The sequence below is a fragment of the Manis javanica genome, chromosome 14 (assembly GCF_040802235.1).
Source record: "Manis javanica isolate MJ-LG chromosome 14, MJ_LKY, whole genome shotgun sequence".
Taxonomy (NCBI): Eukaryota; Metazoa; Chordata; class Mammalia; order Pholidota; family Manidae; genus Manis; species Manis javanica.
Genome location: NC_133169.1, coordinates 6,973,233 through 6,995,263, shown reverse-complemented (window position 1 = coordinate 6,995,263; position 22,031 = coordinate 6,973,233). Strand labels below are relative to the sequence as shown.

Sequence of the window (22,031 nt, the reverse complement as noted above, 5' to 3'; positions counted from 1 at the left end):
ATACATCAAAAGGATCATACACCATGACCAAGTGGGATTCATCTCAGGGATGCAAGGATGGTACAACATTCGAAAGTCCATCAACATCATCCACCACATCAACAAACAGAAATGACCACATGATCATCTCCATAGATACTGACAAAGCATTTGACAAAGTTCAACATCCATTCATGATAAAAACTCTCAGCAAAATGGGAATAGAGGGCAAGTACCTCAACATAATAAAGGACATCTATGATAAACCCACAGCCAACATTATACTGAACAGCGAGAAGCTAAAAGCTTTTCCTCTGAGATCGGGAACTAGACAGGGATGCCCACTCTCCCCACTGTTATTTAACATAGTACTGGAGGTCCTAGCTACGGCAATTAGACAAAACAAAGAAATACAAGGAATCCAGATTGGTAAAGAAGAAGTTAAACTGTCACTATTTGCACATGACATGATACTATACATGAAAAACCCTAAAGACTCCACTCCAAAACTACTAGAACTGATATCGGAATACAGCAAAGTTGCAGGATACAAAATCAACACACAGAAATCTGTGGCTTTCCTATACACTAACAATGAACCAATAGAAAGAGAAATCAGGAAATCAACTCCATTCACAATTGCATCAAAAAAAATAAAATACCTAGGAATAAACCTAACCAAAGAAGTGAAAGACTTATACTCTGAAAACTACAAGTCACTCTTAAGAGAATTAAAGGGGACACTAACAGATGGAAACTCATCCAATGCTCGTGGCTAGGAAGAAGTAATATTGTCAAAATGGACATCCTGCCAAAGCAATATACAGATTTGATGCAATCCCTAGGAAACTACCAGCAACATTCTTCAATGAACTGGAACAAATAATTCAAAAATTCATATGGAAACACCAAAGACCCCGAATAGCCAAAGCAATCCTGAGAAAGAAGAATAAAGTAGGGGGGATCTCACTCCCCAACTTCAAGCTCTACTATAAAGCCATAGTAATCAAGACAATTTGGTACTGGCACAAGAACAGAGTCACAGACCAATGGAACAGATTAGAGACTCCAGACATTAACCCAGACATATATGGTCAATTAATATTTGATAAAGGAGCCATGGACATACAATGGCGAAATGACAGTCTCTTCAACGGATGGTGCTGGCAAAACTGGACAGCTACATGTAGGAGAATGAAACTGGACCATTGCCTAACCCCATATACAAAAGTAAACTCAAAATGGATCAAAGACCTGAATGTAAGTCACGAAACCATTAAACTCTTGGAAAAAAACATAGGCAAAAACCTTTTAGACATAAACATGAGTGACCTCTTCTTGAACATATCTCCCCAGGCAAGGAAAACAACAGCAAAAATGAACAAGTGGGACTATATTAAGCTGAAAAGCTTCTGTACAGCAAAAGACAGCATCAATAGAACAAAAAGGAACCCTACAGTATGGGAGAATATATTTAAAAATGACAGATCCGATAAAGGCTCGACGTCCAGAATATATAAAGAGCTCACATGCCTCAACAAACAAAAAACAAATAACCCAATTAAAAAATGGGCAGAGGAACTGAACAGACAGTTCTCTAAAAAAGAAATACAGATGGCCAACAGACACATGAAAAGATGCTCCACATCGCTAATTATCAGAGAAATGCAAATTAAAACTACAATGAGGTATCATCTCACACCAGTAAGGATGGCTGCCATCCAAAGACAAAGAACAACAAATGTTGGGGAGGCTGTGAAGAAAGGGGAACCCTCCTACACTGCTGGTGGGAATGTAAATTAGTTCAACCATTGTGGAAAGCAGTATGGAGGTACATCAAAATGCTCAAAAAAGACTTACCATTTGACCCAGGAATTCCACTCCTAAGAATGTACCCTAAGAATGCAGCAATCAAGTTTGAGAAAGACAGATGCACTCCTATGTTTATCGCAGCACTATTTACAATCGCCAAGAATTGGAAGCAACCTAAATGTCCATCAATAGATGAATGGATAAAGAAGTAGTGGTACATATACACAATGGAATACTACTCAGCCATAAGAACAGGGCAAATCCTACCATTTGCAGCAACATGGACGGAGCTGGAGGGTATTATGCTCAGTGAAATAAGCCAAGTGGAGAAAGAGAAATACCAAATGATTTGACTCATCTGTGGAGTATAAGAACAAAGGAAAAACTGAAGGAACAAAACAGCAGCAGAATCACAGAACTCAAGAATGGACTAACAGGTACCAAAGGGAAAGGAACTGGGGAGGATGGGTGGGTGGGAGGGATAAAGTGGGGGGGAAGAAGAAGGGGGGTATTAAGATTAGCATGCATGGGGGGGTGGGAGAAAGGGGAGGGCTGTACAACACAGAGAAGACAAGTAGTGATTCTACAACGTTTTGCTATGCTGATGGACAGTGACTGTAAAGGGGTTTATAGGGGGGGGACCTGGTTATACAGAGGATCAAAGCCTAAGTTGGCTACCTTGAAAATGAACTAAGATACAATATGAAAAAGAACTTCCAACATCAGCACTCTCTGGAAGACTCATGCCAGAAGATGATCATCAAAATACCCCAACAAAGATCCACGCGCTGCTACAGGTGTAGATGCACTCATCCCACCGGTTCCTGGACTTGCCATGGGAATGAAGAAGGAGATATCTAAGCTGGCCTGTGCATACAGTAAAACAACAAATTTGACTGGATCTATACTGTTGGAACTCAACCAAGAATTAGGAGAAGTGCAAATTGTAGTGCTCCAAAATCTTACAACTACAGACTATTTACTGTTAAAAGAACATATGGGATGTGAACAGTCCCCAGGAATGGGCTGTTCTAATTTGTCTGATTTCTCTCAGACTGTTCAAGTTCAGTTGAACAATATCCACCGTATCATAGATAAGTTTTCACAAATGCCTAAAGTGCCTAACTGGTTTTCTTGGTTTCACTGGAGATGGCTGGTAATTATAGATCTGCTTTGGTTATGAAACTGTACTCCTATTATGTTAATGTGTGTGCACAATTTAATTAGTAGTTTAAAACCTATACATGCTGAAGTTACTCTACAAGAAGATACGTCAAAGAAATAATCAATCTCCCCATGTTTTCTTCTGCCTGCTACATCTATAGCTTTTCTTCTTCCTTCCTAATTACAAACCTTAAATAGAATTCGTGCCTCATATCGAATTTACTGTGTATCATAATTCTTCCAAGTGGTAAAGATACCTCAAGACAAATGCTGGGCATAGAAGCCACAGGGCATAAATATGCAAAGAAGTAAAAAACTAACCTTTTCAAACAATAAGGCTTCTCTCTCACTTACCAACTTTACATTTCCCTGTATGGCCCGGAAGATGACTGGTTAGCCAGAGACGGGTAAGATTCCTCAAGGGAGGAACAACCTAAGACAGGCACAGTCGCAGGGGGGCCATCAGGTGAGAAATTGGGGATCAACAGAGGTGAGGCTTAGAACCTCTCCCCCACTGTTCTGAGAGAAATCTGCTGCATCCGTGGATGTCTTATTGCCCTGGTCTAGCCTGGATTAACACTTAGTCTACAGGCACACACCTGATCATCTACATTTGCTCTCTTACAACACTAAACTATGTTTTCTACCTTTATCTTGCATTTACCTACCACTTCAGCTTTTTATTAAAAATAATAATAATAAAGAGAGAAATGTGGTATCCACATATAAATCAAGTATAAAAATCAAACAAATATTCATATTTGGACTGATTGTTTATAGTTCATAATGCATGATCAAAATCAAAAGTTTCTGTGATGATTGCCTTTGTACTGTTCACCATGTAACTTATTCACTATGTAAGAATTTGTTCTCCATGTAAGAACTTGTTTGTTATGCTTTAGAAGATTGGAGACTGGCGAGAATTAGGCTTGGGGTGGATTAATGATTGTGCATTGAGCATTGACTCCCCTATACAGAATTTTATTGTTGTTAACAACCATTTGATCAATAAATAGGAGAGATGCCCTCACACACAAAAAAAGTACACATTTCCAATTGTAAAATAAATAAGTAACCAGGATGTAATGTATAGCATAAGAAATATAGTCAAAATATTGTAACAACTTGGTATGGTGATAGCTGGTACCTACAATTATCATGTATATAAATGTTGAATCACTGTGTTGTACACCTGAAATTAATGTAATACTGTGTGTCAACTACCCTTCAATAAAAAATAATTACCTACAAAAAAAACAAAGACAGATGACCATGTAATGCCAGGTGCAGATGATATGGGCAGAGCTTCAGGTATAGACACATGACCATATAATGCCAGGTGCAGCTGACATGGGCAGAGCTTCAGGCATAGACAGATGACCATGTAATGCCAGGTGCAGCTGACATGGGCAGAGCTTCAGGTATAGACACATGACCATATAATGCCAGGTGCAGCTGACATGGGCAGAGCTTCAGGCATAGACAGATGACCATGTAATGCCAGGTGCAGCTGACATGGGCAGAGCTTCAGGCATAGACACATGACCGTATAATGCCAGGTGCAGTTAACATGGGCAGAGCTTCAGGCATAGACAGATGACCATGTAATGCCAGGTGCAGCTGACATGGGCAGAGCTTCAGGCATAGACAGATGACCATGTAATGCCAGGTACAGCTGACGTGGGCAGAGCTTCAGGTATAGACACATGACCGTATCATGCCAGGTGCAGCTGACATGGGCAGAGCTTCAGGCATAGACAGATAATCATGTAATGCCAGGTGCAGCTGACATGGGCAGAGCTTCAGGTATAGACACATGACCGTATAATGCCAGGTGCAGCTGACATGGGCAGAGCTTCAGGCATAGACAGATAATCATGTAATGCCAGGTGCAGCTGACATGGGCAGAGCTTCAGGAATAGACACATGACCGTATAATGCCAGGTGCAGCTGACATGGGCAGAGCTTCAGGTATAGACACATGACCGTATAATGCCAGGTGCAGCTGACATGGGCAGAGCTTCAGGTATAGACACATGACCGTATAATGCCAGGTGCAGCTGACATGGGCAGAGCTTCAGGCATAGACAGATGACCGTATAATGCCAGGTGCAGCTGACATGGGCAGAGCTTCAGGCATAGACAGATGACCGTATAATGCCAGGTGCAGCTGACATGGGCAGAGCTTCAGGCATAGACAGATAATCATGTAATGCCAGGTGCAGCTGACATGGGCAGAGCTTCAGGTATAGACACATGACCGTATAATGCCAGGTGCAGTTAACATGGGCAGAGCTTCAGGCATAGACAGATGACCATGTAATGCCAGGTACAGCTGACGTGGGCAGAGCTTCAGGTATAGACACATGACCGTATCATGCCAGGTGCAGCTGACATGGGCAGAGCTTCAGGCATAGACACATGACCGTATAATGCCAGGTGCAGCTGACATGGGCAGAGCTTCAGGCATAGACAGATAATCATGTAATGCCAGGTGCAGCTGACATGGGCAGAGCTTCAGGTATAGACACATGACCGTATAATGCCAGGTGCAGCTGACATGGGCAGAGCTTCAGGCATAGACAGATAATCATGTAATGCCAGGTGCAGCTGACATGGGCAGAGCTTCAGGTATAGACACATGACCGTATAATGCCAGGTGCAGCTGACATGGGCAGAGCTTCAGGCATAGACAGATGACCGTATAATGCCAGGTGCAGCTGACATGGGCAGAGCTTCAGGCATAGACAGATAATCATGTAATGCCAGGTGCAGCTGACATGGGCAGAGCTTCAGGTATAGACACATGACCGTATAATGCCAGGTGCAGCTGACATGGGCAGAGCTTCAGGCATAGACAGATGACCGTATAATGCCAGGTGCAGCTGACATGGGCAGAGCTTCAGGAATAGATAGATGACCATGTAATGCCAGGTGCAGCTGACATGGGCAGAGCTTCAGGCATAGACGCATGACCGTATAATGCCAGGTGCAGTTAACATGGGCAGAGCTTCAGGCATAGACAGATGACCATGTAATGCCAGGTACAGCTGACATGGGCAGAGCTTCAGGTATAGACACATGACCGTATCATGCCAGGTGCAGCTGACATGGGCAGAGCTTCAGGCATAGACACATGACCGTATAATGCCAGGTGCAGTTAACATGGGCAGAGCTTCAGGCATAGACAGATGACCATGTAATGCCAGGTACAGCTGACGTGGGCAGAGCTTCAGGTATAGACACATGACCGTATCATGCCAGGTGCAGCTGACATGGGCAGAGCTTCAGGCATAGACACATGACCGTATAATGCCAGGTGCAGCTGACATGGGCAGAGCTTCAGGCATAGACACATGACCGTATAATGCCAGGTGCAGCTGACTTAGGGAAGGAAGTACTTCCCCTCCGTTTCTCCACCCTATTAGCCATCTATACCCAGTGGGAGGGGGAAAGGGAAGGGGAGAGAAGGGAGTAAGACTAGAGGAGGGAAGGAAGCAGAAAAGAAGAAAAAAGAGTGATAAAACGGGGAAGGGAGATAAGGGATGCTTTTCCAGGATAAAGGACAGTTTAGTCCTCCCAGACAAAAGGGGTCTATTATTGTTTTTTATCCTCTTTGCAGATGAACAGTCAGCCTCAGTTAATAAAGGACAAGGAGAGTGTCTCTTCCTTTTTCTGGATCTTAGGATGGGAAGGTGACATGAAGGTGGTGTTGGAGCAGCCCAGCCACCTGTGGGCTCATGGTCAGACCCCACACTGTCACACTGGGTCTGCGGTGGCGGAAGAGCTGGTCACATCAGGAAGGACTAGAAGAGACATGGGCAGTTAGCTGGGGAGGACAAAGAGCATGCAGGTACCACAGTCCTCACGTGGGAGCAGAGGGCAGGAAAGCAGCACAGGTGGGACAGGAGACTTGGTCCACGAGCCCACTTCCATGGGGTCATGGTCCCAGATGACTGGGCACAACAAGGGTCTCAGGTAAAGACTGGCACCACAGGTACGAGTTATTCTGGAAGGATATGTGCACCAAGGTTCGGGGATGTGATTTCAGGGATATGGAGAGAACAAAGCCCAGAATGCTGGAGGTGGTGATCCGAGTTTATTAAGCGATCCCTAAAATCCCTAGGACTTCCAGAATCGAAGGGACTGGACCTAAGTTAGCTACAATTCACTGAAGACTTGTCAGGCATTGTGCTGGGTAGGTTATCTGTACTGTCTCATTTAATCCTTATAACAGTGTGAGGTAATTCCTGTCATTTTGTGTGTTATGTAAGAACATCACTGGAAGAAGCTAAGTAGCTTGCTTAGCTGGTAAGTGACAATCCCAGGATTAATCTCAGGTATCTGTCTCCAAAACCTATGATCTTACAACCCGATCTTAGCTGCCTGGCCATTAGACCTGTGTACGCTTGATAGAGAGCCAGGAGTGATGCTTGAGCCAGTGGGCCCTCCCAGGAGACAGAGGGACCTGAAATGTGAGACCCACTGTACGTCTTTCTCAGTTCATCAGGGCGCTCACACTGGGAGAACAGCCTCTCCTTCCGGGTAAGTCTTTCACTCCTGTTCTCAGTCATGCTTATGTACTTGGCCCTTCTTTCCTTTGCTGAATTGGTCTGTCAACCAGAAACCCCTCTGTGCACCTGCTCAGCAATGGCTGGGCTGCTCTCCCACCTGGGCTCTTTCTCCTTGCCCACCCTGATGCCTCAGATTGCCCAGCAATTACCCTGGTCTCAGATTCTAGGACCAAGCATTGTTAGAGCAGGGGCGCTGAAGGGGACATCCTGTGCCAACCGCCCTTTGCAGACGAGGACCCGGAGCTCCGTGAAGGCCAGATGAGCTTGCTGAGAGATGGTGGCAAAGACACGAGCAGAAACCAAGCCCCAAGATCGTGAGATTCTCCAACAAGATCTGTGCCAGGAGGCTGAACAGGATCCCCACATCTTTCTTCATGCAAGAGAAAACTATTACCCTGTGCCCACCCCAGTTCCCTTAGCGATATTTCTTACCCAGTTTACAAGGTAATGTGAAGTAAACGGTGTCATTCTCGCTGCTCACAGGATTGCTGATTTCGCAGGTGTAAAACCTGGAGTAATTCGACGGTGTAACAGTGATTTCAAGCACAGCACTTTGACGGACTTTTAAAATGGGCCCTGAGTCCCCATACCAGGTGTAGCGCACAGACTGCTCTGGAACCGCACACGACAGCTTCAGGTCACAGTTATTGTCCAATTCTCGTGTATTCTCGATTTTTATGGCAGCCTTGGGTACAGGATCTGAAGAGGAGGAGGATGTTGTGAGACAATAGCTGTGCACAGTTATGAGCTGTTTATGCCGCAAAGGACGAACAAAGGACGAAGGGAGCAGGAGAGGGGCCCCTGCGTGCCGTCGGGAGCAGAGACACGGACAAGAGGCCGCTCGCCGCAGAGGGAACCAGCCAGCAGCTTTGACTTCGGGCAGCTTCAGGCTGGAAGTTACTCCTCGGGGTGAAGCAGAACTGGAACCAGAAGGGGGAGCTGTGCACCCAGAAACTGAATGGGGTTATGACCGTGGCTCAGAAGGAACCGCAGTCTGAGCGCAGAGATGGGCTGCGTCGGATTGGGCACACCGACTGCCTGAGCGGCTTAAGGCCCTCCCCTGGCAACAGCCCACGTTTGGCACCTTGGCCCGTCTGTCCTTCGGGAGCTCTTGGACTCAGATTTAGCAGGAGTCCCAGGTGAGAGCTGCTTCCCTGCACACGGCAAAGCCCTTTCCTGGGCCTCGGCAGAGCTACGGAGCGCATCGTGGAACCCCTCCCTCCCCCCCCACCGCACACATCATCCGCGGCAAACAGCACCGCGTCTGTTGACTTTGGTATCTCTGTGTTGAGTCCGGTGCCTGCCACAGGGCCGATACTTTATAAATACCTGACAAAAGGATGGATGGATGGGGCAGTTCCGAGACAGAAAGGGCGGAACACCAGCTCTGAAGTAAGACCAGCCTCCGGTGCTGGCCGTGGCTGTGGAGGGGTGACAGCAGGCAAGATAATTAACCCCTGGCATTTCCCTCTCATCTGTAAAACGAGTCTAACTCACAGCACCACGTTAGCAAGACAAACCGGCTTTGTCCTTAGGGAAGCGCTGCGGCCGAGCGGGTCATGTGTGTGCTGGAGGCCACATCCCCCTCACTGTTTTTGTCCTGCCGCCAGATGGGTGGCTTTCCCTGAAATCCCTGGGATCTTTTCATTTTGGTCAAGGGTAAAACACCAGTAGAATCAATGCAACTCAGATATCACAGGATCAAAATGTGACAGAACTGACCAAATCAGAGCTTGCCCTGGGTGGCTACATGCGGGCAGGTGATGGGAGACCTACCAGGCTGGCTTCCCCAGCTCCGCATCAGTCTCCTCTGTGAAAACCTCTCAGATGGCTGGACTCCCCCTGCACACTTTAACTGAGCAATTTTCATACTGTTTTTCGCCGTTTCCTGTGGTCTGGCCTCATGTCTTACATAGCTTCCCCATTTCCCAAGGCGAGCAACCCAGCACCAGGTGCTTGTGGATGAGATTTATTGAGTATTGAGCCTGCTGGGGTAGTTGGACTCCAAGATGCCCCCTGCAAGCTGTCAGAAATTCCTGGGCTGGGCGGAAGGACGCTTCACCTGCTAATCATATCCTCAGTGTCTTGTCTTCAGGCAGATGTGCCGAAGTCACACCAGCCTGTGGATTTGACAATACCCAGAAATTTTGCAAGTTGGCTTTTTAACCATTGGTAGCTTGGAAATGACTGCAGTGGGAATATTCACCACAGAAATTGGTAAATGATACAAATTTGGGGGCCATTTTTTAACATCACTCTAAGAAATTTTGAATCTTTCCTGTTCCCAGGACCTCCTGAATTTTCAGGTCATACGATATGGAGGAAACGAGCAATGAGGGGACTCTAGCCTCTTAGAACAGGGACCTTCCGGCTGGTGGGACCTTATACACACTCCTTATTTGCACTGTTTTAGCATTTTAAAGATGTTTGCACTTTCATTATCTCCTTTGATGCTCATTCTCATACCATCCTGAAAGGTGGAGAGAGAGAGAGACTTATCCTCATAATATGACAAGGAACCCCGGCTCTGAGGTGAGCCCCCTCCTGGATGTCTGCTTGGAGCCTCTTCTGTAGTAATTGCCAACCTCAGTCCCACGGAAGCCTTCCTGGGAGTCACATTTCTGCTTTATTCTAGGGGCTCTGGACCGATCCTGATTCTCATTATTCCATGTGTTCAGCCCTTCCTGACTCTTCTAAATTCCTTGAATTGTTTTAAACAGCCCTAGTTCCTTCCAAAAAAAATCTCCTTTTTTTTGCTAAAGGTACATCAAATCGTTTTCTGTTACTTGCCATCCAAGGAAATTGACCTAATATGGGCACAGAGATGTTAACATCTTTCTCCAAGGTCACACAGCTGGTAAGTTATTACTGACCAGAGTTTTGGACCCGGGTCTGTCTGACACCAAGTATAATGTCCTATTCCATATATACTGGCTCAGCTGGTGCTATGAGGGCAAGTTTTTAATCTCACCCATTTTAAAAGGTAAAAAAAAATACCCTCCTTTAGTAGTTCCTTCCCCATCCTTTATCTCTTCTTTTTCCTTAAGTCTGATGAAGTTTTTTGTTCAGATACATTATTAAGATGAGCTCAGAACTGATTTTGGTTGCACACAGGAAAGCATGAAGAGAATAGAAGGCAAACCATCCCTATTGTTTGCCCTCTTTTCAAATCGTAGACTCACTAACATCAGAAGTTTTCAATGTCCCAAGGCTATCGATCTGGGTCTGCTGGAGAATTGGCTCCGGGAAAAATGAATTAAGCCTGTCCTGAGGTTTTGCTCTTCTCCCAGAGAAGCCCCCCAATGGCCCATCGCAGGCTCCAAAGCGAGGACCTCCCCTCTGGCTCCCCAGACTCACCAAACACCTGCAGGGTGACCTTCCATTCCTCCTCGTCCCCAGCCTCCTTCAACACCCTCACCAGGTAGGTGCTGCTGTCCTCTTTCTGCACCTTATAGATGTACAGTGCAAAACTTTGATGGTCAAGCATGACCCTGTCCTTAAATTTAAAATTGAAGTAATTAGTCTTGTTGAACTCCCATTCTACAATCTTCTGGTTAGTAGTGTAAAACCAGGTGAGTTGTTGGCAGTTTTTAGGCAGATTGTGGATTTGCAGGCTCACGTTGCTTCCAGAGAGGGCAGTCACCAGTCGTTCTGAATGACCTGTCAATGAGAGCCGGATTTGACACTTGTATACACTGCAAAATGATCACCACAGTAAGTCTAGTTACCATCTATCACTATACAAAGTTATAAAACAAATTTTTTTCATGTGATAAAACTTTTTTAAGGTTTAACTTTCTTAGCAACTTCTAAATTTATGATACAGTATTATTGACTATCGTCACTATACTATACAGTACGTCCCCATGACTTATTTATTTTATAACTGGAAGTTGTACCTCTTGACCTTTCACCAACCTTCTACCCTCCTCCCTCTGACAACCACCAATCTATTCTCTCGTCAAAATCATTTTTGTTTTGTTTGTTCATTTGTTTTGATTTTTAGAGTCCACACATAAGTGAAATCATACAGTATTTGATTTTCTCTAGCTTATTTCACTTAGCATAATACCCTCATGGTCCATCCATGTTTGTGCAAATGACAAGATTTCATTCTTTTTTATGGCTGAGTAATATTCCATTACATATATGTATCACATCTTCTTTATACATTAATCCATCAATGGTCACTTAGGTCGCTTCCATATGTTGGCTATTGTAAATAATGCTACAATAAACATAGGGGTGCATGTTTCTTTTAGAATTAATATTTTTGTTTTCTTCAGATACCCTCAATTGGAACTGCTGGATCATATAGTAGTTCTATGTTTAACTTTTTGAGGAAATTCCATACTGTTTTCCACAGTGGCTATACCAATTTACATTCCTACCAACAGCGCACCAGGGTTCCCTTTTCTCCACATCCTCACCAACACTTGTTACTGAGATATCAGCACAAGAATGAAGTGATCTTTCATTATGGTTTTGATTTGAATTTCTCTGATGACTAGTGATGTTGAGCATCATTTCATGGACCTGCTGGCTATCTGTATGTCTTCTTTTGGAAATACGTCTATTCCAATTATCTGCCCATTTTTTTTATTAGGTTGTTTGGTTTGTTTGTTTGTTATTGAGCAATATGAGTTCTTTATATATTTTAGACATTTATTCCTTATTGGACATATGATTTGCCAATGTCTTCTGCCACTCAAGTAGGTTGCCTTTTCATTTTGTTGATGGTTCCCACCACTACGAAGATGGCTTTGAGTTTGATGTTGTCCCATTTGTTTTTGTTTCTATTGCTTTCTTTCTTATGGTTTGAAGACTTTCTGTAGTGTCATACTTAGATTCCTTTCCCAGTATCTTTTGTGTATCTATTATGGATTTTGCTTTGTGGTTAACATGAGATTTATATATAATAGCCTTTATATTTAACAGTCTATTTTAAGTTGATAGCAAGTTAAGTTTAAACACATTCTAAAACTGCATTTTTACTCACCCCCCCCAAGTTTTATATTTTTGATGTCACCTTTTAGATCTTTTTATTTCATGTAACCCTTAATGAATTATCTCAGTTATAGTTGTTTTATTGCTTTTGTCTTTTAACCTACAAACTAGCTTTATATGTGATTAATCCATTTCCTTTACTATGTATTTACCATTACCAATGAGATTTTTACTTTTATATTTGCTTATCGCTAAATAATGCCCTTTCGTTTCAGCTTAAAAAGGTCCCTTTAACATTTCTTGTAGGGCCAGTTTAGTAATGAACTCTTTTAGTTTTGTTTGTCTGGAAAACACTGTCCTTCAATTCTTAATGATAACCTTGTTAGGTAGAGTATCTTTGGTTGGAAGTTTTTTCCTTTCAGCACTTTGATTATATCATGCCACTCCCTTCTGTCCTGCAAAGTTTCTTCTCAGAAATCTGTTTACAGTTTTATGGGGGCTCCCTATACATAACAAGTTCTTTTGTCTTGCTGATTTAAAGAGTCTCTATTTAACTTTTGACATTATGATTATAATGTATCTTGGTGTAGGTCTTTCTGGGTCTTGCATGGAGCTCTCTGGGCTTCCTGGATGTGTTTCCTTCCCCAGGTTAGGGAAGTTTTCAGCCCTTATTTATTCAAATAAGTTTTCTGCCCCTTTCTCTCTCTTCTTCTTCTGGAAACCCTATAATGCAAATGTTAATCTACTTGATACTATCCCACAGGTCCCTTAAGTTATCTCCACTTTTTAAAATTATTTTTACTTTTTGCTGCTGTCTGGGGAGTTCCGCTGCTCTGTCTTCTGGATCATTGATTCTTTCTTCTGCTTTATCCAGTCTGCTGTTGAACCCATGTACTTTTCATTCCAGTTATTGTATTTTTAAGCTCTGTGACTTCTGTGTGGTAATTTCTTATCTAGTCTATCTCTTTGTTAATGTTCTCTCTGTGTTCATTCTTCTCCCAAGTTCAATGAGTATATGATGATTACATTGAACTCTTTATCAGATGGGTTATTTATCTTTGTTTAGCTTTTTTTATGGGGTTTTATCTTGTTATTTCAATTGTAACATATTCCTATTTTTTCCTGTTTTCCTCATTGCTTGACCCTGTGTCTGTTTCTATGTATTGGGTGAAACAGCTCTCTCTCCCAGTCTTGAAGAGGTGGCCTTGTATGGGTGATGAACATTAGTGTTTAACCATGCCTTAGTTCTTGGTTTTCTCTTGAACTGTCTCTTGAATTGTTTCAGATCAATGGGACTCTTACCTGCCACCTCTGACAGGCTGTGGCAGTGGAGGGGTTTGGGGTGAGGAGACAGGCACTAGCAGGTTAGAGTGACAGTTCAAAAAACTGCACCTGCCACACCAGCACTAGCGAGGTAGAGGGAGAATGTTTAAAAGGCACTGCCTAGTGCCTCCATCCCTGGAGAGGCCCAAAAGACTGGCCCCTCTGGCAGATGCTTCAAAATCAGCAAGTGAATCTCCTTCATGTGTGATATAAGGGCTTTTCAAACTCTTACTTTTCTGCTGGGTCCTGGGTGAATGAGTCTGCACACAAGCCCTGTGAGAGTGGAATCTCCATTCCTTATAGTACTATGGTTCCCCTGAGTATAAGCCCCATTTCTTTTCAATACACCAGACATTTGGGGGTTCATTTCTCCAGTGCAGGTGCCAACGGTTGGGATGCTTGATGTGGGACACAAACCACTCACTCCTCAGGGAGGAGTTCTATATTTGTGGGATTGCTCCCATGGTGGGTCACCATGCTGGGGATGGGGTTTTTGGCAAGCCTGCATCTCTGCTTCTCCTACCCATCTCATGTGGCCCTTTTATCCTGTATTGTGGGGTAGCTGTTCAGTTAGTTCTCGGGTTCTTTTCAGAGGGAGCTGTTCTATATATAGCTGTAAATTTCTTGTGTCTGTAGGAGGAGATGAAGTCAGGATCTTCCTACACCACCACCTTGAACTGCTTCCTATCTTAAGGAAGTGATTTGGCAATAGATCTAAAGACCCCAGATTTGTACCATGGGTGACAAGATGAACAGTTTACCATTTCCCAGATGTGAAGTCTAATGAGTTTAATAGGCCAGATTGCAATGGGTCAAGGCTCTGTGACAGGCACCACACATTACAATAAGATAAATGTTAACTCCTGCCCTTCTATTGGAGCTTCTGCTCTAGTGGATACAGACAATTAATCAATGATTCCACTGTTAGTGATAATGTTAGGATAAGGAAAACACGGTATGCCAAGAGAGCACAAAAAAGGGAGCTTGTCACTTGAATTTAGGGATTAGGAATGGCTTCCATAGGAAGTGTGAGTAGGCATTGTAGAAATTAGCCAGGGGAAGATGGGGTCTGGGAGTAATGAGTGTTCCAACCAGAGGGGAAAAAGTAAAAATAGCATCAAGTGCCCAGAGACCACATAGGCAAGATTCATTTAAGGAAGTGAAAGTAAAGTTCAGTTAGAGCATAGACTAGGGGAGGGTAAGAACTGGCTGTTTAGTAAGTGTGAACTTCTTGCTCAGAGTTTCTGCTGTAACTCTCCCAGTAACCATGGTGGCTATTGAAGAGTCTTTAAAAGAAGAATATAATACACAGATAACCATTTTTAGAAAATTTTTACTGACAGCAGTGTGAGGTTTAGGCTAGACAAAGACAGTAGAATAAAAAGGACAGAAAATAGAATTAAAAAATAAAATAAGGAAACTATTGTAGTAATTGGATTAGAGAAAATTGTTTCTTGATCTACAATAAGTAGCTTGATCTGGTGGTGGAGGTAGAAGGAATTAGATATATTTGAGAGATATTTTTGAAAGCCAGATTAACATGATTAATTCATTGGCTGTGAGAGGCAAGGGAAAACAAAGATGGTGAGGATAACTCCTAGAATTCTGGCTTGGGCAATTAGACATAGAAATGCCATTTGTTGAAACAAGAAAGAGCTGAGGAATAGCAACTATAATAACTTCCTTAAAGTCTACAGATTTTTGGACACTCCTCCCATCAAGAGGTAGAGTCTATGTCCCTTCCCCCTTGATGGTTACCTCAATGAACAGAATGCAGCAGAAGTGTGACTTGCAAAGCTAGGTTAGAAATGACCACGCAGCATTTGCCTGTTTCTTCTAGGACACTCACTTTGGGAGGCTTCAGCTTCTGTGAAGAAGCTCAGCCAACAAGCTGTTTGAGTCTTGCTCAGTCTAGGCACCAGCCACGTGAGTAAGAAGCTTTAGAAATAACCCCAGGCCTCGCCATGTTCTGGTTGCATACACACGAGATACCCACGGTGCTGAGCACCGTCTACCCCCAGGTTCATGGGCACAATAAATTATTGTTATTATTTTAAGCCACAGTGATGGATAGCTTGTTACACAGCAGTAGATAGCTGGAGCAAAGAAAGCTAGTTTGGTTTTAGATATGTGTTTGAAGAGTCTGGAGGATACTTTAAAAGCAGTTAAAAATTCAGGTCTGGTGCTAAGGAAAGAGCTTTGAGATTTTGAGTTTATTTATACTCTTCCCAGGCTCTCACCTGTCTCAGACTGTGTAGCACAACTGCAAAGCACTTTCACATTCTTCATTTGATTTGATCTTAATAATAACCTCTTGAAGAAATGGGAAGCATATTACCATGCCCATTAGAGAGCTGAGGAAGCTGAGGCTCAGGAAGCATTTATGATTTCTAGAAAATCCCATGGCACAAACCTCAGGTAGAACCTAAGCCTTCTGATTTCCAGTATGTGCTGTTTCTACTGCACTCTGCTAAGTGCTGTGGGAGATGGAGAAGATGCCTAGTAATTAGGGGGTGAGGGGAGCCTGAGGTCAGAGAGCTGAAAAATGTAAGTATGAGAAATGGAGGAGGAAATTTAAAAGTGCTTTTTCACAACCAAAATATATGAAGAACTCATATACCTCAACACCAAAAAAAAAACAAACTAAAAAATGGGCAGAGGACCTGAACAGACATTTTTTCAAAGAAGAAATAAATACAGGTGGCCAATAGGCACATTAAAAGATGCTCCACATCCCCAATCATCAGGGAAATGCAATTCAAAACCACAATGAGATATCACGGTACACCAGTTAGAATGGCCACTATCCAAAAGAAATAACAGGTGTTGGCAAGAATGTGGAGAAAAGGGAACTACACAGTAGGAATGTCAATTGGTGCAGCCACTGTGGAGAGCAGTATGGAGGTTCCTCAAAAAAATAAAAATAGGGGAGCCAAGATGGTGGCATGAGTAGAGCAGCAGAAATCTCCTCCCAAAACCACATATATCTATGAAAATATAACAAAGACAACTCTACCTAGAATAAAGACCAGAGGACACAGGACAACATCCAGACCACATCCACATCTGCAAGAACTCAGCACCTCGTGAAGGGGGTAAGATACAAGCCCCAGCCCGGCGGGACCCAAGCGCCCCTCCCCCCAGCTCCCGGCAGTAGGAGAGGAGTCAGAGCAGGAGGGAGAAGGAGTCCAGGACTGCTGAACACCCAGCCCCAGCCATCCAGACCAGAGTGCAGACACAGTGCATGCGTGGGGTCCTGGATACTAGGGAAACAGGGCAGCAGGACCGGTGAGCAGGTGCCTGAGGCCGACGTCAGAGAACAAATAAATGGAGTGGCCATTTTTTTTTCCTCTTTTTTTTTTTTTTTGGCGAGTGCTTTTAGGAAGTCATAAAGAAACAGGGACCCCAATACTAGGGAAACACAGCACCAAGATCGCTGAGCGGGTGCCTGAGACCGGCACCTGAGGACAAAGAAAATCATGCGTTTTTCTTTTTTAAAATTATTTATTTAATTTTTTTTGTTGCTGTTGTTGTTTTGGTTTGGAGAGTGCTTTTTGGAAGTCTTAAAGGGGCAGGGCAGGACACTTAGTCCAGAGGCAGGAAATCTGGGGATCTCTGGGCACTCTAACCCCCTGGGCAGCAGGGAGCACAGAGGCCCCTTACGGAGATAAATAGCCTCCCTGCTGCTCCCCCTCCAACGGGGCTCCACCATTTTGGAGCAGCATCCGGAGCAGGGGCACGCCCACCACGACAGCGGAGATAAACTCCATAGCAGCTGAGCAGGAAGCAGAGGCCCTGTCTGTGCACAGCTGCCCAGCACAAGCCACTAGAGGTCGCTGTTCTCCCAGGAGAGGAAGGCCACAAACCAACAAGAAGGGAAGTTCTTCCAGCCGTCACTTGTGCCAGCTCTGCAAACTATCTCTATCACCATGAAAAGGCAAAACTTCAGGCAGACGAAGATCACAGAGACAACACCAGAGAAGGAGACAGACCTAACCAGTCTTCCTGAAAAAGAATTCAAAATAAAAATGATGAATATGCTGACGGAGATGCAGAGAAAAATGGAAGAGCAATGGGATGAAGTCCAGAGGGAGATCACAGATGCCAGGAAGGAGATCACAGAAGTGAGACAATCCCTGGAAGGATTTATAAGCAGAATGGATAAGATGCAAGAGGCCATTGAAGGAATACAAACCAGAGAACAGGAACTTATAGAAGCTGACATAGAGAGAGATAAAAGGATCTCGAGGAATGAAATAATACTAAGAGAACTATGTGACCAATCCAAAATGAACAATATCCATATTATAGGGGTAGCAGAAGAAGAGAGAGGAAAAGGGATAGAAAGTGTCTTTGAAGAAATAATTGCTGAAAACTTCCCCAAACTGGGGGAGGAAATAATCAAACAGACCACGGAAATACACAGAACCCCCAACAGAAAGGATCCAAGGAGGACAACACCAAGACACATAGTAATTAAAATGGCAAGGATCAAGGACAAGGAAAGAGTTTTAAAGGCAGCTAGAGAGAAAAAGGTCACCTATAAAGGAAAACCCATCAGGCTATCATCAGACTTCTCGACAGAAACCCTACAGGGCAGAAGAGAATGGCATGAGATATTTAATACAATGAAACAGAAGGGCCTTGAACCAAGGATACTGTATCCAGCACAACTATCATTTAAATATGATGGCGGGATTAAACAATTCCCAGACAAGCAAAAGCTGAGGGAATTTGCTTCCCACAAACCACCTCTACAGGGCATCTTACAGGGACTACTCTAGATGGGAGCACTCCTAGAAAGAGCACAGAACAAAACACACAACATATGAAGAATGGAGGAGGAGGAATAAGAAGGGAGAGAAGAAAAGAATCTCCAGACAGTGTATATAACAGCTCAATAAGCGAGCTAAGTTAGGCAGTAAGATACTAAAGAGGCTAACTTTGAACCTTTGGTAACCACAAACTTAAAGCCTGCAATGGCAAAAAATACATATCTCTCAATAGTCACCCTAAATGTAAATGGACTTAATGAACCAATCAAAAGACACAGAGTAACAGAATGGATAAAAAAGCAAGACCCATCTATATGCTGCTTACAAGAAACTCATCTCAAACCCAAAGACATGCACAGACTAAAAGTCAAGGGATGGAAAAACATATTTCAGGCAAACAACAGCGAGAAGAAAGCAGGGGTTGCACTACTAATATCAGACAAAATAGACTTCAAAACAAAGAAAGTAACAAGAGATAAAGAAGGACACTACATAATGATAAACGGCTCCACCCAAGAAGAGGATATAAGCATTCTAAATATATATGCACCCAACACAGGAGCACCAGCATATGTGAAACAAATACTAACAGAACTAAAGAGGGAAATAGACTGCAATGCATTCATTTTAGGAGACTTCAACACACCACTCACCCCAAAGAATAGATCCACCAGGCAGAAAATAAGTAAGGACACAGAGGCACTGAACAACACACTAGAACAGATGGACCTAATAGACATCTATAGAACTCTACATCCAAAAGCAACAGGATATACATTCTTCTCAAGTGCACATGGAACATTCTCCAGAATAGACCACATACTAGCCCACAAAAAGAGCCTCAGTAAATTCCAAAATATTGAAATTCTACCAACCAATTTTTCAGACCACAAAGGTATAAAACTAGAAATAAATTCTACAAAGAAAACAAAAAGGCTCACAAACACATGGAGGCTTAACAACATGCTTCTAAATAATCAATGGATCAATGAATAAATCAAAATAGAGATCAAGGAATATATAGAAACAAATGACAACAACAACACAAAGCCCCAACTTCTGTGGGACACAGCGAAAGCAGTCTTAAGAGGAAAGTATATCGCGATCCAGGCACACTTGAAGAAGGAAGAACAATCCCAAATGAATAGTCTAACATCACAATTATCAAAACTGGAAAAAGAAGAACAAATGAGGCCTGAAGTCAGCAGAAGGAGAGACATAATAAAGATCAGGGAAGAAATAAACAAAATTGAGAAGAATAAAACAATAGCAAAAATCAACGAAACCAAGAGCTGGTTCTTTGAGAAAATAAACAAAATAGATAAGCCTCTAGCCGAACTTATTAAGAGAAAAGAGAATCAACATAAATCAACAGAATCAGAAATGAGAATGGAAAAATCACGACAGACTCCACAGAAATACAAAGAATTATTAAAGACTACTATGAAAATCTATATGCCAACAAGCTGGAAAACCTAGAAGAAATGGACAACTTCCTAGAAAAATACAACCTCCCAAGACTGACCAAGGAAGAAACACAAAAGTTAAACAAACCAATTACGAGCAAAGAAATTGAAACGGTAATCAAAAAACTACCCAAGAACAAAACCCCGGGACCGGATGGATTTACCTCGGAATTTTATCAGACACACAGAGAAGACATAATACCCATTCTCCTTAAAGTTTTCCAAAAAATAGAAGAGGAGGAAATACTCCCAAACTCATTCTATGAAGCCAACATCATCCTAATACCAAAACCAGGAAAAGACCCCACCAAAAAAGAAAATTACAGACCAATATCCCTGATGAATGTAGATGCAAAAATACTCGATAAAATATTAGCAAACAGATTTCAACAGCATATCAAAAGGGTCATACACCATGACCAAGTGGGATTCATCCCAGGGATGCAAGAATGGTACAACATTCGAAACTCCATCAACATCATCCACCACATCAGCAAAAAGAAAGACAAAAACCACATGATCATCTCCATAGATGCTGAAAAAGCATTTGACAAAGTTCAACATCCATTCATGATAAAAACTCTCAGCAAAATGGGAATAGAGGGCACGTACCTCAACATAATAAAGGCCATCTATGATAAACCCACAGCCAACATTATATTGAACAGCGAGAAGCTGAAAGCTTTTCCTCTGAGATCAGGAACTAGACAGGGATGCCCACTCTCCCCACTGTTATTTAACATAGTACTGGAGGTCCTAGCCACAGCAATTAGACAAAACAAAGAAATACAAGGAATCCAGATTAGTAAAGAAGAAGTTAAACTGTCACTATTTGCAGATGACATGATACTATACATGAAAAACCCTAAAGACTCCACTCCAAAACTACTAGAACTGATATCGGAATACAGCAAAGTTGCAGGATACAAAATTAACACACAGAAATCTGTAGCTTTCCTATACACTAACAATGAACCAATAGAAAGAGAAATCAGGAAAACAATTCCATTCACAATTGCATCAAAAAGAATAAAATACCAATACCTAGGAATAAACCTAACCAAAGAAGTGAAAGACCTATACCCTGAAAACTACAAGTCACTCTTAAGAGAAATTGAAGGGGACACTAACAAATGGAAACTCATCCCATGCTCATGGCTAGGGAGAATTATTATCATCAAAATGGCCATCCTGCCCAAAGCAATATACAGATTTGACGCAATCCCTATCAAATCACCAGCAACATTCTTCAATGAACTGGAACAAATAATTCAAAAATTCATATGGAAACACCAAAGACCCCAAATAGCCAAAGCAATCCTGAGAAAGAAGAATAAAGTAGGGGGGGTCACACTCCCCAACTTCAAGCTCTACTACAAAGCCATAGTAATCAAGACATAGTAATCAAGCACAAGAACAGAGCCACAGACCAGTGGAACAGATTAGAGACTCCAGACATTAACCCAAACGTATATGGTCAATTAATATTTGATAAAGGAGCCATGGACATACAATGGCGAAATGACAGTCTCTTCAACGGATGGTGCTGGCAAAACTGGACAGCTACATGTAGGAGAATGAAACTGGACCATTGTCTAACCCCATACACAAAAGTAAATTCAAAATGGATCAAAGACCTGAATGTAAGTCATGAAACCATAAAACTCTTAGAAAAAGACATAGGCAAAAATCTTTCAGACATAAACATGATGACCTCTTCTTGAATATATCTCCCCGGGCAAGGAAAACAACAGCAAAAATGAACAAGTGGGACTATATTAAGCTGAAAAGCTTCTGTACAGCAAAAGACACCATCAATAGAACAAAAAGGAACCCTACACTATGGGAGAATATATTTGAAAATGACAGATCCGATAAAGGCTTGACGTCCAGAGTATATAAAGAGCTCACATGCCTCAACAAACAAAAAACAAATAACCCAATTAAAAAATGGGCAGAGGAACTGAACAGACAGTTCTCTAAAAAAGAAA

General features: G+C 42.7%; 1 protein-coding gene across 2 annotated transcripts in view; it reads right to left on the bottom strand.

Annotated features, from left to right (window-relative positions):
- CD48 (CD48 molecule) overlaps nucleotides 1-22,031 on the bottom strand; it is a 32,209-nt gene that overhangs the window by 4,261 nt on the left and 5,917 nt on the right. The window contains exons 2-4 of one of the 2 annotated variants that reach the window (XM_073221268.1): nucleotides 10,887-11,189; nucleotides 7,962-8,228; nucleotides 6,191-6,761 (exon numbers count right to left, since the gene is read on the bottom strand). In XM_073221268.1, the coding sequence (XP_073077369.1) occupies nucleotides 6,715-6,761; nucleotides 7,962-8,228; nucleotides 10,887-11,189 (617 nt within the window). In that variant the 3' untranslated portion in view covers nucleotides 6,191-6,714. Of the gene's footprint in view, nucleotides 1-6,190; nucleotides 6,762-7,961; nucleotides 8,229-10,886; nucleotides 11,190-22,031 lie in introns of those variants that run through there. The other variant, XM_017669709.3, reaches the window with a different exon arrangement.